The sequence below is a fragment of the Telopea speciosissima genome, chromosome 2, assembly GCF_018873765.1.
Source record: "Telopea speciosissima isolate NSW1024214 ecotype Mountain lineage chromosome 2, Tspe_v1, whole genome shotgun sequence".
NCBI classification, from domain to species: Eukaryota; Viridiplantae; Streptophyta; class Magnoliopsida; order Proteales; family Proteaceae; genus Telopea; species Telopea speciosissima.
The window spans coordinates 2249935-2268940 of NC_057917.1; the positions used below are offsets into that span (position 1 = coordinate 2249935).

At 39.7% G+C, this 19006-nt stretch overlaps 1 protein-coding gene across 4 annotated transcripts in view; it reads left to right on the forward strand.

Annotated features, from left to right (window-relative positions):
* Nucleotides 1-761: 761 nt before the first annotated feature.
* Nucleotides 762-19006, forward strand: part of LOC122653056 (E3 ubiquitin-protein ligase PRT6-like) — a 110399-nt gene continuing 92154 nt past the window's right edge. For all 4 annotated transcript variants that reach the window (XR_006331695.1, XM_043846988.1, XM_043846986.1 and 1 more), the window contains exons 1-2: nucleotides 762-1001; nucleotides 1512-2618. Coding sequence is in view for 3 of the 4 variants with exons in the window: in XM_043846988.1 (XP_043702923.1) it covers nucleotides 942-1001; nucleotides 1512-2618 (1167 nt within the window). In the remaining variant the exon portion in view is untranslated. The remainder of the gene's footprint in view (nucleotides 1002-1511; nucleotides 2619-19006) is intronic.

Consider the following 19006-nt stretch of genomic DNA (forward strand, 5'->3'; position numbering starts at 1 on the left):
CTAAAAAAATAAAAGGGACGTTGCCATATCAAGAAGTGACAGTGTTATAAAAAAAAAGGCTGATATTCTCTGTGCCGCAGCGTAGCCTGTGCCTAGACACATGGGCTTGCCATTCAGGGGGTAGGGTGGTCATTTCGCCCACCCCCATGTGTTTGGGCTCAGTCTGCGCCTTGACATAGAGAACATTTGGCCTTAAACAAGAGAGGGTAAATTACCCATCACCCCCTGATTTTCAAATGAAACTCAGATCACCCCTTGATATTTGAAAAAATGCAAATCACCCCCTCTATAGTAATAGTGTTAGTCTACTGTTAGTTATTGGTGTGAAAGGATTATTTTACCCTTGTATTAAAACATTAGAATTAAATTTATAGTACTACCATTCCTTCATCTTCAACATTGGTCAAGGATAGTGTAGAGATTTAAATTTATTTAACTGGTTGAGATCATCACTTAACAGCATAAAAATATAAAACTAATAGTAAGGACTAATTTGTCATATTAAGGTCTAAACAAGGGGTGATATAAGTTTCGTTTGAAACTAGGGGGTGATGTGTAATTTACCCAATCAACAAGTGACAGAGCCAAATTATTTAAATACGAGCAGATTATTAGAACTACAGAGGTGATTGTCGGTTCGAGTTTTTGGAGCGATTAAAGAGAGGTAAACCGTCGTCGCAGTTAAACGATAGCAGAAAGAGTCGGTGTTCGGTGTTTCTTTAGAGGAGTCGACGCTCCGGACTCCGGAGGGAACACTTACTGACAGTGCATGGCTATGGTGTGGCAAGACTCCAGAGCCGACGAACCCTAGAATCAGCTTGGGTTCTAAGAGCTGTTTCGTTTTGTAGTTATTTAAATTTTTTTTTTTTTCATTATCTGCAACGCTGGGGCGTGGAAGCTCAAGATTGAGTTGCGCCGATTGGCTACCTTTCGTGTCTGGAATGGAGGTCGATTCCCCCACCGAGCGGAATCCTCTCTCGCTCCAAGATCGAATTGTGCAGGTGCAGTATTTGATCAGTTTTTTACTTTTCTTTTCTTTCTTTCTCGGAATACCTGTTTCAGTTATGGTTCTAATCGAGTTGTGTTCTTTTTTTCCTCTCGTTGGTTTCTTTAATCCCTTATACAGGTAATTCTTGTAAAACATCGTGACGTTGCAATCTGAATTTTGAGTTGGAGCTTCCCACTTTTCTTGATATCCCCTGTTTTTTATTTCTATTTTTTTATTGCCTTTAGTTGAAGTGTTCGTTTCTGAATTAGCTTTCTGTTTTTCCCCGCTTTAAATTTTACGCTGGATACAGTCCTCGGTTTTCGAATAGATTAAAAAAAACGGATATACGTTGTTTTTATTGAAAATAAGAAATATAAAATAAAGCGTACGTAATGATTCGATTTTCTACTGTAAAATGGTGCCTGTCGTCTTGTTATAAAGAAACTCAAGCGAATAAAGTAGTATCGTAATATTTTTTGAATGAGAGTTTCACATTTTGCCTCTTTGGAAAACTTTATACCAGAGACTTCTTCTATGCGGAGTTCCTCTTGAGCTTCTTGATCGACTTCAGCCAGGGTTAGTTTCTTTTGTCAAGGAGAACAAGTCGCAGTTGCCTGAGTTTGTATCCACAATCTTACCTACAGATGAAGAGCTTCTGGATGAAGCAGAGTTTGCGGAATCTGGAGGAGTTTCAAGAGGATCAAGCTTAAAAAATCTGTTTGGTGAAAGTCTTTTATGGATGCAATGGTTGATGTTCGAGGATGAACCACATGCCTCCCTGAAGAATCTAGCAAAAATGAGTGTTGGACAGCGCGGGGTGTGTGGGGCTGTTTGGGGGCATAATGACATAGCATATCGCTGCCGAACCTGTGAGCACGACCCAACATGTGCAATATGCGTTCCCTGCTTTCAGAATGGGAACCACAAGGACCATGATTATTCTATTATGTATACAGGTGGTGGATGCTGTGATTGTGGTGATGCCACTGCATGGAAGCGTGAGGGCTTCTGTTCAAAGCATAAAGGAACAGAACAGATCCAACCTCTGCCAGAGAAGATGGCAAATTCTGTGGGGCCTGTTCTTGATATCCTTTTCATTTACTGGAAGGATAAGCTAGTCTTTGCAGAAACTTTTAGTAGGGGCAATCTTAGAGTGGGTGATCATGCCAGTGAACATAGAAAGGTTGCAAATGAGTGGACATTAGCAGTTGTTGAAATGCTTATTGAATTTTGCAAGCATAGTGAAAGCCTCCTCAGTTTTATTTCCAGAAGACTATTCTTTTTGGTTGGTCTACTTGACATTCTGGTGAGGGCTGAGAGGTTCTTGGACACAATGGTTGTCAAGAAGCTCCATGAATTGCTATTAAAATTGCTTGGTGATCCTATTTTCAAGTATGAGTTTGCCAAAGTATATGTAAACTATTATCCAGTTGTCATAAATGAGGCCATTAAAAAGAGTAGTGATTCAATCGTTGAGAGTTATCCTCTATTGAATACATTCTCTGTGCAAATTTTTACAGTACCAACTCTAACACCACGTCTTGTGAAAGAAATGAATCTATTAGGTGTACTGTTGGGATGCTTGGGCGACATATTTCTTTATTGTTCTGGAGAAGATGGCAATCTACAGGTACAGAATTAACATTTTCTTTTTTACATTGCAGCTTAATCACGAATTGTTTTGTTTTTGTGCCACAAGGAAACTCTAGTTGCTGAATTTGGGATGTGAGATACTCTTATATTTACATATCATGACTCATATGCTGAATACTTCCGGCCAAAAAGCTTATCTTGGTCTTAGCTGTTAATTATATGCTGAGCACACAAAATTTCCCAGGCATTAGCTTATTTGGGATACACCCCTTCTGAATTTTACACATGTTGTCATGTAGGGAAAAGAAAATGTTCTTGTTTTGGATTTTGAATCTTTCAAGTCAGAGGGTGACAAATGTGTGTTGTTTCTTACGTTAGTTATCCTTTTCCTTTCACCATGCCCTCAAAGAAGTATCATGGTGGAAATTTCAAGTTATGGTAGTGTTTTTAAATAGATAGAGGCAGCTTTCAATGTTTGATCCTGTAATGTAGTTGAAGCATTTTATGTCTTAATGTGTAGGTCGGTTTCTTTTAGTTACCATATTCTCTTTATTTGTTTCTATTTTCAATTTTCTAAAAGATTTGGTTAGATTGGGTTCATATTGAATAACTAATTTGGTTTGTTTCTATTTTGTTAAAGAACTGCTCAATCTGGTTTTAAAAACTCTGTAAGTTCTAGAAAGTTTCTATTTTCAGATTCCTTGGTTATCAAGTTTAGGAATTCAGGAATGTTTCTAATTTGTGAGTCGTGTCAAGGATAGAGAGTTGGGGGGTCATAATTTAGTGGTCTGATATGCTATATAATGCAATGATTTGATAATGGAATGAGTTGAGGTTTAGTTCTATTTGGAAGTGGAGGTTGGTGCCTCTCCTTGCTTCTTTCTCTCTCTCTTCTCTCATCTATTTTCTTCTAAAATCACTGTTCACGAGTACTGTTGATAGCACTGGAACAACCCCTTACTTCTCTTCCTTTTTCTCTTATTCTCTATTAAGCCCACCACTACAGATCCTTCTTTTGATCTGCACTATCTGGTACCAGTGACTATCCTAAATTGGCCGTGGATGCCTTTGCTTTCCAATTGTACAATGGGAAGATTTTTTCGCTATTAATAGACTAATAGTTGATGGGTTTGGTGAAAGTCTAGTTTCAAAGTCAGTGGTAGATATGTTGCTGACTGCTGGAATCATCATTAATAAAGATGAATATATTTTGTTGAGTTCTCTATTTGCTCTTATTTCGATGGGGCACCATGTCGCATGTTTCCTTCTTCTAAACATTCCATTTTAGTGGGGTCAATCATGGCTTGAAGCTCGACAAGATGTTCCCGATCCTGAATAGAATCGCATACACTAAAGCCCTCTCATCTTCAACAAACTATTTTCTTGAAAGGGTTGCAATGCAATTGCACTTTAAAGCCGGTTGAAGCAACATCAATAGTGCAGCCACAAAAGGAGTTGCAAGAGATCAAACAAGATGAAGAACTTGGTGTTTCTATTGAGCTTATCGAGGAAGTTTAGTCCCTCCGAGCAGAAAACGAGTTTGTGAAAGATCCTATTGCAAGGAAATTTGTTACATATCGTTAGTTCATTCTTCGTGTTTGAGTTTTTTTTTTTAAATCTTATGAAAATAAAATATATTAAAGATTACAGAAGTGTGCAGGATGGAGGGATTACACTTCTTCCATAAACTGCTTTAAGGGCTAGGGAATATGGGAGCGACAAGCACCAATTAAAGTGTTCTTATTCTTGCCATTCTACAAAACTCAAGGTCGAGTTTTTTTCAATAGAAGGGTGAATTGATGCAGTTAAAGAGTGTCCAATTGGGCAAATTAGGCCTCAGAATACTTTATTTCAATCTATGGTTCCATTCTATGGATCTTGGGCTTTTTTACTTTTGCATTTATGAATGTAATGGCCTCTTTTATAAGCCCAAAAGTTGAGATTTAAGGGGGTACACCGTACATGGGATTAAGTATATTATATAGATTAGATTGTGTGGGTCCCATGTGCTGTTATCTAAGTAAATTTTGTCTAGAAAGAGTCTCTTTTTAGTTAATCATTAATGTCTTAATGTTTAGGTGAGTTTGCTTTTAGTTAGCATGTGTGGGTCCCATGCGCTGTTCACAACAACAACAACAACAACTCAGCCTTATCCCAACTAAATGGAACTGGCTACATGGATCCTTACCCTCCAATCAGCTCTATTTCAAGTCATACATGATACAAGACCTAAGCTATGCATGTCTTACCTCACCATTTCTCCCAGAGTCATCTTAGGTCTGCCCCTAGCTCTTTTAGCTCATTCTATTTGAATCAAATCACTCATCTGTATTGGAGCATCTAAAGGCGTCCATTGTACATGGCTATGCTATGCCACCTCAAATAACTTTCTCGCAGCTTATCATGTATCAGAGCTAGTCCCAAATCAGCTCTAATTTGATCATTCATTACTTTATCCTTCCCAGTTTTACCACACATCCGTCTCAACATCCTCATCTTAATTACACTGAGTTTATTTGTATGATGTCTTAACTGCCCAATATTCCATGCCATATATTATAGCCGGTCATAAGAACTGTAGTATAAAATTTTCCTTTAGTTTTAACTTTTTAAGGAATATGTCGATCACTTAACACTTCGGATGCATCTCTCCACTTCATTCATTCTATTTCCTGTGTAACATCATCCTCTATTTCTCCTTCTTATTTGTTATTCAGCCCAGATACCTAAATAATCACTTTGCGGGATCCCCCTCTCATCAAATGTTACCACCTCATTATCCGTTATAGTGTACCTAAAGTTACACCATGTACTTCGTTTTGTTCTTACTTGTCTTAAAACCTTTTGATTCCAAGGTTGATCTCCATAGTTCTTACTTGGCATTAATCGCTGCTCTTGTTTCATCCTCTAGAACAATATCATCAGCGAAAAATACACCAAAGGGACATGATCTTGAATGCCTCTGGTTAGTTCAATTATGATAATCACAAAAAATAAGGGCATAAAGCAGATCCTTGATGTAGCCTAATTGGAATCGGAAATTCACTACCTTAGACCCCTAATGTTCTTACCCTAATCACCACACCATTGTACGTATCTTTAACTATGTAGTTGTCCACATATTTACTTGGAACACATCTCTTCTAGTACATGCCAAATTAACTCTCTAGGGGCTCTCTCATAAGTTTTTTCTAGGTTAATAAAGATCATATGGAGTTCCTTATTGTAATCTTTAAAACTTTCCATTAGTCTCCTAAGTAAGTAAATAGCTTTTGTGATGGATCTTTCTAGCATAAAACCAAATTGGGTATCTGTGATGGTAGTTTCTTGTCTCAGGTGAGTTTCAACAACTCTCCCACAACTTCATAGTATGAAAAATTACTTTATGACACTGAATATTACCTTTATTTTTATAAATCAGAATCACAATGCTTCTTCTCCATTCATCTGGCATTTTCATTTAGTTGAGATAAACCACGTAATCCTAAGCTCTTCCACATTTTTATTGGGACCCCATTTGGACCAAGTGCCTTGCCTACTTTTTTTTGGGTGAATAAATAATTAATTACTGAAACCCAAAACGGGGAGGGGAAAAAGGGGGGAGGGAGGAATACATAGGGGAAGAAGAAGAAGAGGGGGTGGGGAACTATACAAAACCTCTAGCCCTATAGGAAGAAGAGTTAGGAGGCTGAAAAAGAGAAACAGGTAAACCCAACGAGACAATAATAAGCCTATTCCTCGGGGAATCAACAAGATAACCGTGAGGCAACTAGTGAAGTCTAGAGCTATCATCGAAGAAGATGGCTTTCCAAATCATATCAAGAGAACAAGAGTTGGAGGTCCATCTTTGAAGAGTCCGCTTCATCCAGATGTGAGAGATAACAACACCAAACACAAGCTTACTTGCACAAATAGTGCTGCCATAAAAGGTCATATCCATCCAAAGCCACTCCCTAGAGAAGGGTGAGGGTCTTCTATTGTGGGGGCCAATAGGTTTCCAAAGCTTTTTTCCAAACAGAAGACGTAAAGGGGCAAGAGAAGAAAAGGTGGTCGATGTCCTCAAGACCACTCCAACAGAGGATACGGGAGGGGGAAACAGGCAGTTGGCGGTGAAGGAGAAAGGATTGGGTAGGGAGGCAAAGGGTAAGGCTCTACAGATAGTGAAGCTATGATGGGGTATATGACCTTTAAACCACACAAGGTTATGCCAAGGGACGATTGGGGGGGCATGAAGTCTAACAAAGTCCTAAGCAAATCGAGATCTAAAGAGGCCATTTGGGGAGGGGTGCCAGGAGACCTTGTCAAATAATGAGGGATTTGGGGATGGGGGAGAGGCCCAACCCTGGGAGAGACTAGGGGGGAGGGGGTAGGAACCATGGGAGAGGATGGCGGAGAGCGGGGCAACTTTAGGGATACCATAAGAATACACCAAATGGGCACCAACTCTAGAATAGAGGACTCCTAAGGGGTGCGACTCCTAAGGGGTGCTAGTGGTCAAGCCAGAGGGAAGTGGGTGTCCCATTAACGATCTTGGAGTTGATAGCTCTAAGGGCTATGGGGCGGAGGAGGATGATTTTGCCCCAGACCCAGGAGGAGTTTGCAGATTGGGGAACTGTCCAAAATGGAGTCCTGGAGCGGGTAGGAATAGGGTTTAAAGTCGGTATGTATCGTATTGATCGATACACATCGGTATCAGTTGGTATTGATACGATACATACCGATACGTCTCTCTCTTTCTCTCTAAAAAAAAAAATGGATCGTCTCAGATTGTATCGAAATGTATTGGCCGATACGATACGATACGACTGATACATATCGATACCATCTTTACGTTCGGTAAAGGGTTTTGTGGGTGCTTTAATACGTATCGATACCGATATGTATCGGCCGATACGGCTCGATGCATCTTGATACATACCGATACCATCAATACATTCCATTAAAATGCCCTTTTCACTCATAGACTCGATATAACTCCTGTTCTAACAGAAAATGAAGGAAAACTCTTAACCAAGAATTTAAAATCTTGCATTTAATCTTGGTTTTTCACACTTTTGGACTAGAAGGCGAATTAAGGAGTGCTATAACATCATCGTTTGCATCATCCAATACTCTTCATGGCTATAAACTATTACAACATGTAAGAAACCTCATCTCTTATAACAATTTCAATTTAATGCACATGTTTGGTTATACATTATTGTCCATTTTTTATACATGATACTTGTTATATATTGTTTTTTGTTCCAAAAGTGTATTTTCATGTGTAACTTGACCATTTCCATGAGTATCTGTAGTGTTTGATACGTATCTCCGATACGATACGATACGCCTCATAAAATCACCTGACCGATACGATACCCGATACTCGATACTGATATTTTAAACCTTAGGTAGGAATAAACCCATTTGACCCAAATAGTCATGCTTAAGGAGATTTTCCAAAGCCATTTGAGAATATCCACAATATTAGAATCTCGGATTCTACACAAACCAAGACCACCCTTAGCTTTGGGGAGGTAGGTAGCAACCAGGCTAAGAGGGTGGAGGAATTTGGAGGATTCCTTTCCTTTCCAAAGAAAAGCATAGATAGGGATTCCAGGGTTTTGATGGTGGATTTAGGAAGCTCATAAATGCCACACCAATAGATGTATAAGGATTGGAGAACTGATTGAATCAACTCAACCCTCCCAGCATAAGAAAGGAATTTACCCTTCCAAAGCTGGAGCCTTTTACGGAAAAGGTTGAGCAATGGGATACAATGATGACTAGTCAATCTAGCAGGGATCAAGGGTAGGCCTAGATACTTGATAGGGAGAGTACCAAGGGAGAATCCCGTCAGGCGGAGGAGGGTATCCTTATCAGCTTTAGAAACATCCGAGAGGAAAATGTGGGATTTCAAAAGGTTGATGTGGAGGCTAGAGAGGCTCTCGAGGAGGTGTAACTGTGTAAGGAGGACATAATGGAAGATATAGAGGGGGAGGCCTTGGAGAAGATTTGAAGACCATCAACAAAGGCAAGGTGGGTGAGCTTGAGGGCTTTACATTTGGAAATGGGGGAAATAAGGAGTTGATCAGTTTTGGACTGAATACTCCGAGAGAGAAACTCAAGGGCGAGGAAGAAGAGGAAGGGGGAAAGGGGGACAATCTTGGTGAATATCGTTGGTGGAGGAGAAGAAGCTGGTGGGGAGTCATTCACGAGGATAGAGAATAGGGGGGAGGAGATACAAGAGTAGATCCAGTGGATGAAAACAGGAGGGAAAGACATTTAAGTCAGGACGCCACAAAGGAAGTCCCAACGGAGAGAGTCAAAGGCTTTATTGATGTCTATTTTCGTTAGGGCAGCTAGGGACTGGGATTTGTGGTCGAACCGTCAGACAATTTCTGAATAGAGGAGGGTATTGCTAGAAATACTTCTTCCAGAAATGAAGGCCGGTTGGTTAGGACTGACGAGGGAAGGGACCACCAACTGGAGACGATTACCAAGATTTTTGCAGAAATTTGTTCAGGAGGTTGCAAAGAGAGAGGTGGGTCTAAAGTCAGATATGGAGGAAGCACCATCCTTTTTGGGTATGAGACAGAGAAAAGTATGGTTGACTCTAAGGATCTGGCTGGGATTGAAGAAGAAGCTATTGATAGCTTTGATAAGATCATCTTTGATGATATCCCAACTAGCATTGAAGAAACCTATACTGAATCCATCATGGCCTAGAGCTTGATTGGATTTATGGGATAGGACTGCTTTAAGAATTTTCTCATCAGAGGGGATAGATTGAAGGGAATCAAGGAGGGAGGGAGGGACAAATTTGTTAAGGAGGGGGGAGGGGGGAGGGGGGAGGGGGTGGGAGAGGAGGAAGAGGGAGGGCAGAAAAGGGAGGAGAAGGAGACGGCTTCCGTCTTAATTTCATGGACGGAGAGGAGGGGAGTGCCATCTCGAGTGAGAAGCATGGGAATAGAATTTGAGTTAGTACGGGCTTTCGGGGAGCAGTGAAAGTAAGCCGTATTGGAATCTCTAAGCTCAAGCCATTTAATATGAGATTTTTGGCCGAGTAAACTCTCTTCTTAAGAGGCGAGAAAAGTGAGCTCCATGGAGAGCCTTTTCTCTTCCTCAACCAAAAGGGGGTTGAGCATATTGGATTGGAGGCGAGCTTGAACGAGAGAGAGGCTGGATCGACACAAGGAAATCCGGGAAGTGATGTAACCGAAAGTGGAAGAGTTCCAAATTTTCAGGGTTCCTTTGACATTGCGAAGCTTTTTTGCAAAAGCAAGGGAGAGGGAGTGACAATGGACAGGCTTATCCCAAGCCTCATAGACAATGGAGAGGAACTGAGAGTTGGTCACCCACATATCAAAAAATTTAAAAGGCTTAGGGCCGAAAGAGGAGTATAGCTGAATGAGGAGAAGGCAAGGTCTATGATCGGAAACATTGGGAAGAAGGAAATTGGCATGAGAATTGGATAAGGTAGAAAGCCAGGCTTCATTGACGAGAGCGTGATTGAGTTTGTAGGCAATTCGATTGGAGCCGACTCTTCTATTATGCCAAGTTGAGAACTCGACCACCTCAAGGTGGTGATACCTAAGTCTTCAAGACAATGATTAAAAGCCTTAACCAAGGTGAGATTAAGGGGACTACCACCTAATTTCTTGTGGCTAAATCGGACTACATTGAAGTTACCTCCCACACACCAAGGGCGAGAATTGACTCTGAAGCTGAGGAGGGAGAGGTCTGCCCATAAAGGAATCCTATCAGCAACATGGTTGAGAGGGTAAACTATTATGAGATTTGAACAGGAGGGGGAATTGGGAAGGGAGAGTTGAAGGTGGAGAAATTGGAGGGGTGATGAGGAGGAAATGAAGATTTGGATTTTAGAGGGGTCAAAAGGATCTAAATACGGTCATTAGGGGAATGGTCGTAATCGGAAAGGAAGGACTAGGAAGGGACAATCGAGGAGGGAAATTGGGAAGCGTTTTCCTGGAGAATTCGAGTTTTGAGAAGACCACATAAGGCGCTATGGGAAGACTTGATGAGGGCTCGAATATCGACATGTTTAGCCAGAGAGTTAAGTCCCCGGACATTCTAGATGAAGCCAACGGACATGGGGAACACAGGATTAGAGCACAGACTTGGGGGGAGGCTTTTGTACCTCTATGAATAGGTAAAAAGCGAGGGGCGAGAAAGGGGGGGATGAACCGGGAGAGAGGGGATCGTAGGGGGGACTCGATCGAGGGACCACCAAACAAGGTTTAAAGTATCGGTATCAGGTATCCTATCAGTCAGGTGAGTTTAAGAGACGTATCGTAGTGTATCGGAGATACGTATCGAATACTACAGATACACATAGAATAATGTATAACCAAACAAGTGCATTAAATTAAAATTGTTATAAAAGATGAGGTTTCTTACATGTTGTAATCGTCTATAGATATGAAGAGTATTGGATGATGCAAAGGATGATGTTGTCGCACTCCTTGATTCTTTTTTGAGTCTAGAAGTTTGAAAAGCCAAGATTAAATGCTAGATTTTAGATTCTTGGTTGAGAGTTTTCCTTCATTTTTTCATTAGAATAGGAGTTGTATCGAGTATGTGAGTGAAAATGGCTTTTTTATGGAATGTATCGGTATGTATCGAGCTGTATCAGCCAATATGTATCGATACATATTGATACGTATTAAACCATCCACATAACCCTTTACTGGATGTATCGATGGTATCGATATGTATTGATCGTATCGTATCGTATTGGCTTGTATTGGCCGATACATTTCGATAGAATCCAAGACAATTCATTTAAAAAAAGAGACGTATCGGTATGTATTGTATTGGTATCGATTGATACCGATACATTTTGGTCCGTATTGTATCGGTCGATACTTTAAACTATGCCATCAGGGGGATTGCAAGGGGAGGGACTCATTAGAGAGGCCACCAAGGGGAGGGGATCACATTAGGGGGACCACGAAGAGGTGATCACCAAGGGGTTGAACCATGGGGAGGGGATCTCTCCAGGGGTAGGGCCTCGACAAACGAGGGAGCGGGTGAAGGGGAAGGTGATATGGGTGGGTCAGATCTTGTGGGTATGGACGGGTGAGGGGAGTGAGAGGGGTTATGTTGGGGTTTAGAGGAGACCTAGGTCAGAGAGGGACTGGGGTTAGGGCAAGGGTCAATAAGGGGGTTAGGTTGGGGGTAAGTGGAGAGAGAAGGACTGGGGTTAGGGCCAGAGAGTCAATAAGGAGGTTAAGAGGGGAAGGGCCAGGTCTTGCTTACTTTCGTTCTCCTTAAAACTTCTTTTACTTCAGGCACCCTAATTTTTGTTTTTATATATTTACGACATGTGGTATCTTGATAAGTAGTGCATGCCACCTTCTAGAACACTATTACTCGAACTGCCTTCATTTAGTAAGCCGTAGAAATAATTTTTCCCTCTTCTTAATGTCCTCATTGCTTTCTTGTACTTTATCATTGTCACTCTTAATGCATCTAACATGGTCAAAATCTCTACTCTCCCTGTTCCTCATTTTAGCTATCTTATAAATAGCATTTTCCCGTTCCTTTGCACTAATTGTTATAGAGATCCTCATATTTCTTTTCCCTTGCTTTTCCCACATTATTTTTAGCTTCATTTTTAGCAGCTCTGTACCTTTTCAAATCCTCTACCATCGTTAGTCCTTTGCCATGTCTTAAAACTAGCTTTCTTAGCCTTAAGTTTCTGTCTTTTGTTGAATCTTGTTCATGGCTCGATAGATAATTTGATAAGCCAATGATTTTTTATTATGTGTTCCAGGATACGGTTGACCAACTTGTTAGCTAATCCATTACGATAAATTAGATCGGATTTTGCATTTTTTTTCTTCTGCAATTCCTTAACGTGACATGAGAGTGAAAGAGGTTCAAGAATCAGTTTTCTTTGTAGAAGGGCTAAAATCACTTTTTGTTGGCTGCTTGAACATCATTATCCCACCACCAAGTCTCCCTGAATGATGTTTTCCCTTCAATTCACCTAGGACATCTTTAGCAACCTTTGTAATGCAAGTAGTCATCTCATTCCACATTGTATTAGTCTCCATCAAAGTCCCACCTACCTTGTTTGACCAATTTATTAGTAAACAATTTCAGGTTTGCTCCTTTTAAGCTCCAACACCTTATCCTAGGGCAAATAATCTCACCTTTTACAGTTTGGCATAATGAGGCGCGTATCCATGACCACTAAGCTATGTTGAGTAGTTAGGCTCCCCCCGGTATAATCTTACAACCCTTACATAATAACCTATCGGTCCTTCTAGTTAGAAAGAAATCTATTTGGCTACTTTGATGCCCACTTTTGAAGGTAACTATTCAAAATATGTGTTTACTATGGGTAAATCATAAGCCACAATAAAATCTAAAATTGAAGTCTCCTCCTCATTGACTAAAACCTTGCACTAAAACCATCAATGTGTTCCCAAAATTGTATCTTATTACTTTCATCCAATCCAACTTGGGGTACGTAATCGCTAATTATATTGACTACCTCTTTCTCCAGCACAAGCTTGATGGATATAATCATGTCCCCAAATCTTTTAACATCCACCACATCATTCTTTAAATCTTTATCCACTATTATTGGTGTAGACAAGGAAAGTTTAGTGCCAAGATCGATTCTGATTTGTTGAGGGTAAAGGGAAGAGGGCACTGATGAAGGGAATTATGGAGAAATAAGGTTGTAAATGAAGGAGGTTGCAGGGACAGATTGAAGGATAGATGAATGAACTTACTTGCTGATTTAGGCTGCTGTGATTGATAGTTGAACTTGAAGATGTGGAGGAGATAGATAGTTTAGACAATTAAAGTCTCACTTAGGCCACTTGATAAACTCGAAGTATTTTTCAAAGAGAAGAAGACTGAGTCTTAATTTGATAAAATTCTGGAATGCTACAACAGCTTTCCACGAGTTCTATTCATAGGGGGAGAAGAGCTCCCAAAAACCTCTTAGTTACATGCATGATATTAAATGCATAGTTTGAAAACTCTGGTCTCGCTGGGATCTCGGTCCCTTGGAAAATCGAGACGAGTTGAGATCTCGCTGATATTGTGCATTTTTTTTTTTTTTGGGACTCGGACCCCCAACTCGGTGGGTTTTACACATATTTTGGATCTAAAACTTGGTATTCAGCCTATTTCAGACCATTTAAACACAATGGCATGCTCAGATTTCCCAAAAAACAAGTCCAAATATGAGTTTCACTTTGGACCATAGGTTGGTAGGCGACGAGTCGTACTAAAACACCCTACTCTACACATAATTTAGTAATACATAGCAAATTAACAATCAAAACATTCAACTTAGTACATAGCAATCAAAACATTCAAATAAAGAGTACATTACATCAATCTTCTCTGAATTTGTTACATAAAATGTGATCAAGTAATGAATTCTTCCCCATAATGATCCACATAGAATTCTCATGTCATAGAATTGCTGAAGTGTTGCACATAGTGTGACACAACCTCCATATAAGTGTTGTCATCAACATATACCAAACCCCCTATCCTAGGGTACATGAGAGGCTATTGGTATGAGGTGTGAGATCCACTGCTACTGTCATATTGAGTTTGAGGCGTGTATGGCTGGTTTGGGACTGGGAATATGTACCCAAAACCTGACCCAGTGCTTTGATTGTCAAACTCAACTGCTGACTGCCCAAACTAACCATAGCCACTATATTCAGAATCGGTGCTCTCCTGGCCATATTCATAGCCATGATGATGCTGAATGCCATGACTGATGCTCACTAGTAGTATCTATACTCATGGTTCTGAAACTTGCAAGCATGGTGTTCATATTGTTGTCATCATCCTGAGCATGTGAGTGTTTGCGACCCTTCTTTCTGTTGTACGTTTTAGTGTGGCCACCATGGTCTTGATCTTGAGTGGCATGCATAAACAGATCACCATCACCATCACCATCACCATTATCACCACCATCATCATCATCGTCAGCAAGACTTCCTACTGCAGCCTCAAAAGGTCTCGGTGACTCTGAATGTGCACGCCCCTCTTGCGACATATAGTCCTTAACATCAGTACCGGTTACAGACGCAATGGTGGGGTAGGGCCGGTAGGCTGATCCATATCGGGTGTACCACGATCACTTACCCACTGGAATAGGGGATCCTCATCATCATCAGAGTCCTCCTGGAAAATGGTGGACAGTTCGATGGGTTCTTTGTCAGTGGCTTGAATTCCTTCATGTATGTGCCTCATCCTTAATCTCATATTGTAGTGCACATACACAAGCTGTTCCAGTCGTTCGCTACCCAACCTGTTCCGCCTCTTTGAATCTATTAATGAGAATGTACTCCAGTTGCGTTCGCATCCGGAGGATGAACAAGTTTGTGAGAGCACTCTCACTGCTACCTTCCTTAGGTTGGATGAACTTGTACCATAAAGCACCCACCAGTCGGCTGCATTACAAATATAGAATATTAAGAATATGTACATTTTAAAAGGATAAAATTATAATTCATAAATGTAATATCATACCACCTACCAGGGTTTGACTTTTGTCTATCCTCCACTGCAACTTGTCGACCGAAACTTGCTGAGGCCTCTCTGAAGTATTTGATCTATTTTCATTTTAAATTTCAAACATTGTTAGAGGCATTAGTATTTATTATTTAGTAATTGCATTCATAAACTAACTACCAAAGTACTAAAGTCCCAGACTCCTACCTCATCATTGCAGGTAGCTTGTATCTTTGGATTGCGCTCTAAGTTCTCAATAACAACTTGAACTCCCACTAACAAATCTGTGTGTAGCCCAAGATCATGGAAGTACTGATACTTTGGATTCAAATAGTATGCTGGTAAAGTGGACACCACAAATATAATTTGTTAGTGGCTTAATGCCTTTGGGTTTTGAGTATGTAAATGTAAAAAAGTTAACATTTAAAGTGTAAAGGATGTTGAACTCACCAGTTTTATGCAATGGATGACTCAAGTGCTTCTCCTACCGCTCATCAATGATGTTAATGTAGGACTTTGCACTTCGAGGTATAGCAGCTCTAACCATTTCCTTTATTTTTTGAATGACAGCATAAATGTGGGCCAAGGTAGGCTTCTTCGCTGTATCAACCATCTTCAGTATTGCCACCACTGGCTTTAATATGGCAACCACTTTATGCAAGTCCCTTCCAGAATCCGTCACTTGCAATGGTCTGTTGTGTTGCCCTCTCTTCTTCTGACGTAGAACCTTGCCAACCAAACCTTTGTTCACTTGCAAACATAGACCTCATACCTGTCACCTTCGTCTGAAAGCTCTTCAATGTAATGTAATTGGTGGCAAATCGAGTGACACCAGGCCTCACTAAATCTCTATTGAATTTTTTCCTTAACATGGCTAAAGCATAACCATTATTATATACAAATTTTGTCACTTGTCTTTCCCTATTTACCACACCCGCCACCAAAGTTTTTTTTTCCATGTCCTTCATCATTAAATCAATGGAATGTGCTGCACATGGAGTCCAAAAGAGTCGGATCCTCTTATTCTTCTTATTCATCAACTTCTCTCTAGCCTTTTTAAAGTTAGAACCGTTATTCGTCACAATTTGGATAACGTTCTTTGCTCCTACCTCGTCCACCACTAGCTTTAACTCCTTATATAAGTATAATGCATCCTTTACATGCTTTGATGCATCGATTTCCTGTTGCAACTCACCATGAAATTTATAATGAACAGTCTAGTAGGTCCAGTCCAACTATCAGCCATAAGGGTAATCCTATACGTCTCCCACATTGGCTTCAAACCATCAATGTGCTCTTTCAGCTCCTGTACCTCCCGAGGCAAATATACATTATATAATTCATGTGGTGAAGGCCCCTTCTATCCTAGGCCAGCCCTCCCTGCAGCGTCGAGGAATGTATTATAGTATGTTCCTTGTGCTACATTAGCTGGAATGCCATTGTAGAACATGAACTTACTCAAGGCTTTCCGTGCTTCCTCTTGTTTATCACCAAACATTTGCGGGATGGTTGGCTGGTAGGCATCTTGTTGTCTAAAAATTGTTGGATCCTGCTCAAAAATGGAATTTGGGGAATGTGCTCGTGGTCGGGTTGGGGGCCGTGGTATATATCTTGTCCCAGTGCTTTTCCTCCTCTCATCTTGTTGCACTGGTGCAGCTGAGCCAGATCCACCAACTCCTCTTGCCTGCTCATATCTTCTCACATTCTCAAAATGCAAACTTTGTCTACTCTCTGCCAAAGTCCGCTGATAAATTCTCCATTCAGCCTCTTGAAACTCACCAGGTGGAGGCCTAAATTCAGTATCATCTCCTCTACGGACCTCTACACCAGGCCTATCTAGTACTGCCTCATCAAACTGTTGTTGTATTATTTTACTTTCAACTTTCTTTATTCTTCCTCCTCTCAAGTGTTGTGCCATAACCAGTTTTACTTGGGTAGGAACATTTGGGCATGAGGTAACATCCTTGCCTGTACTAGACAAATGTTGCTTTAACCTGGTGGCTCCTCTAGATAGCTACTTTCCACAATAATTGCATTTGGACTTCTTTTTGTCTTCGGATATCGGGATTCCATGTTACCATACTATACCAAACATTGTGTACACAATGTCTTATATTTTACACTGTTACATAAAAAAGCATGTATTAGTAACTATTAAAGATTTAAAGTAATGTATTAAAGAGTTAAAAGTATTGTATTAAAGACTTAAAGTAATGTATTTAAGACTTAAAGTATTTTATTCATAACTATTTAACATAATGTCAAGTTACTAGAATAATCAAATAGTTATCTATTATTTATCCGTAACCCTAGTATTTATTTCTTAATTAAAAATAATATTTGAAATTTTTATTAAAAATATTTATACCTTAAAGTATAAGAAAAATATAATGTAATGATGTATTTGACACCATTTGAAGTTGAACATTATGTACATATGTTGTGCATAATTTTCCATAAACAACAAGTGTTTTTCCTTAATATTATATATAGAAAATTTTAATTTTAATGATATTTTTATTAATTCTGAAAAATAAAATAATTTTTTTAATGGGTGAAAATAAAAAACTGATCGATGAAGCTGTAGAGCATCCAAAGTTGTTCAACATATATGAAAATCACTTCCAAACAATCACTATTCATCTTATTTTTTTCAAATTTTTTTTTCAAATAAATCATTTATTTTTGCAGAAATTATAATAAAAAAAATAATAACAGAAAATAGTTCGGACTCCATCAAGTGATAGACCGGCCAAAGTTGTTCAACATATATGAAAATCACTTCCAAACAATCACTATTAATCATATTTTTTTAAATTTTTTTTTCAAATAAATCATTTATTTTTACAGAAATTATAATAAAAAAAATAATAACAGAAAAATAATCCGGACTCCATCAAGTGATAGATCGGCCAAAGTTGTTTAACATATCTCAAAGTCACATGAATCTATCAAGGATTGCACAATTTTTGTTAAAAAAAATAGATGTGGGGAAAAGAGGGAATACCTGTGAAAAACCTTCAAATATGTGATGATTCTTACAATATTGGAGTTGAATCTTCAAGTTTGTAGTTGAGAATCATACTTAAAAGCTTGCAATCCATCAAAAAATTGAAGCTAAGAAGAAGAAAATCGAGTTTGGAGCAGTTTTTTGGGTCTTTTAGCCTTTTAGGACAGAGATCTCAGCGAGTTCTGTCCATGGTTAGGTGGTAAGAATTATGGTAGATGGGTCTTGATGGGTAAAAAAAAAGGGGCAAAACCGATACCGAGACCCGAGACTGATTGCATTTTTATAAACCGTAGGGCATATCGACTTGGTTTTTGGAATTACCGAGAAACTCGGCAAGATTTCGCGAGTTCTCGAACCATGATTAAATGAACTGTTGGTCTTCTCAACTAGTGTAGTTCCTACTACATGGAAAACATTCCCCATACATGGAAACTATCCCCAATACATCTAGGAACAATAAACAAGACTTAGAAACTAGAAACAAGAAAATAATAAATAAGTTGCCAGAACTTGGCAGTCCCAAGAGTCCACGACTGGATTGGTTGGGCCCAAAATAAAACTTAATTTTTGCTAGGCTCGATTGGGAACCTGGGCTGGAACTTCTTGCTGGTCTAGGCCTTAAACTGCAGCTGGGCTGTGGGCTTGGACTGGAACTTGGCTGAACTTGAACCAGCCGGATGTTCTGCATCAATTATGCCCACTCCAAATCTATTACTTTTATCCCATGTATACCAAAGTTTAAAGTCATTGAACTCCGCAGCTTTTTTACCCTTCCATCTAGTCTCTTGAATGCAAGCTATGTTAATCCTTCTCCTCATAACATCTGTCAATTCTAGGCTCTTACCCGTCAACGATCATATGTTCCAAGATGCTAATCTAATCTTACACTTTTGCTAGCTTCTTCACCCCCACTC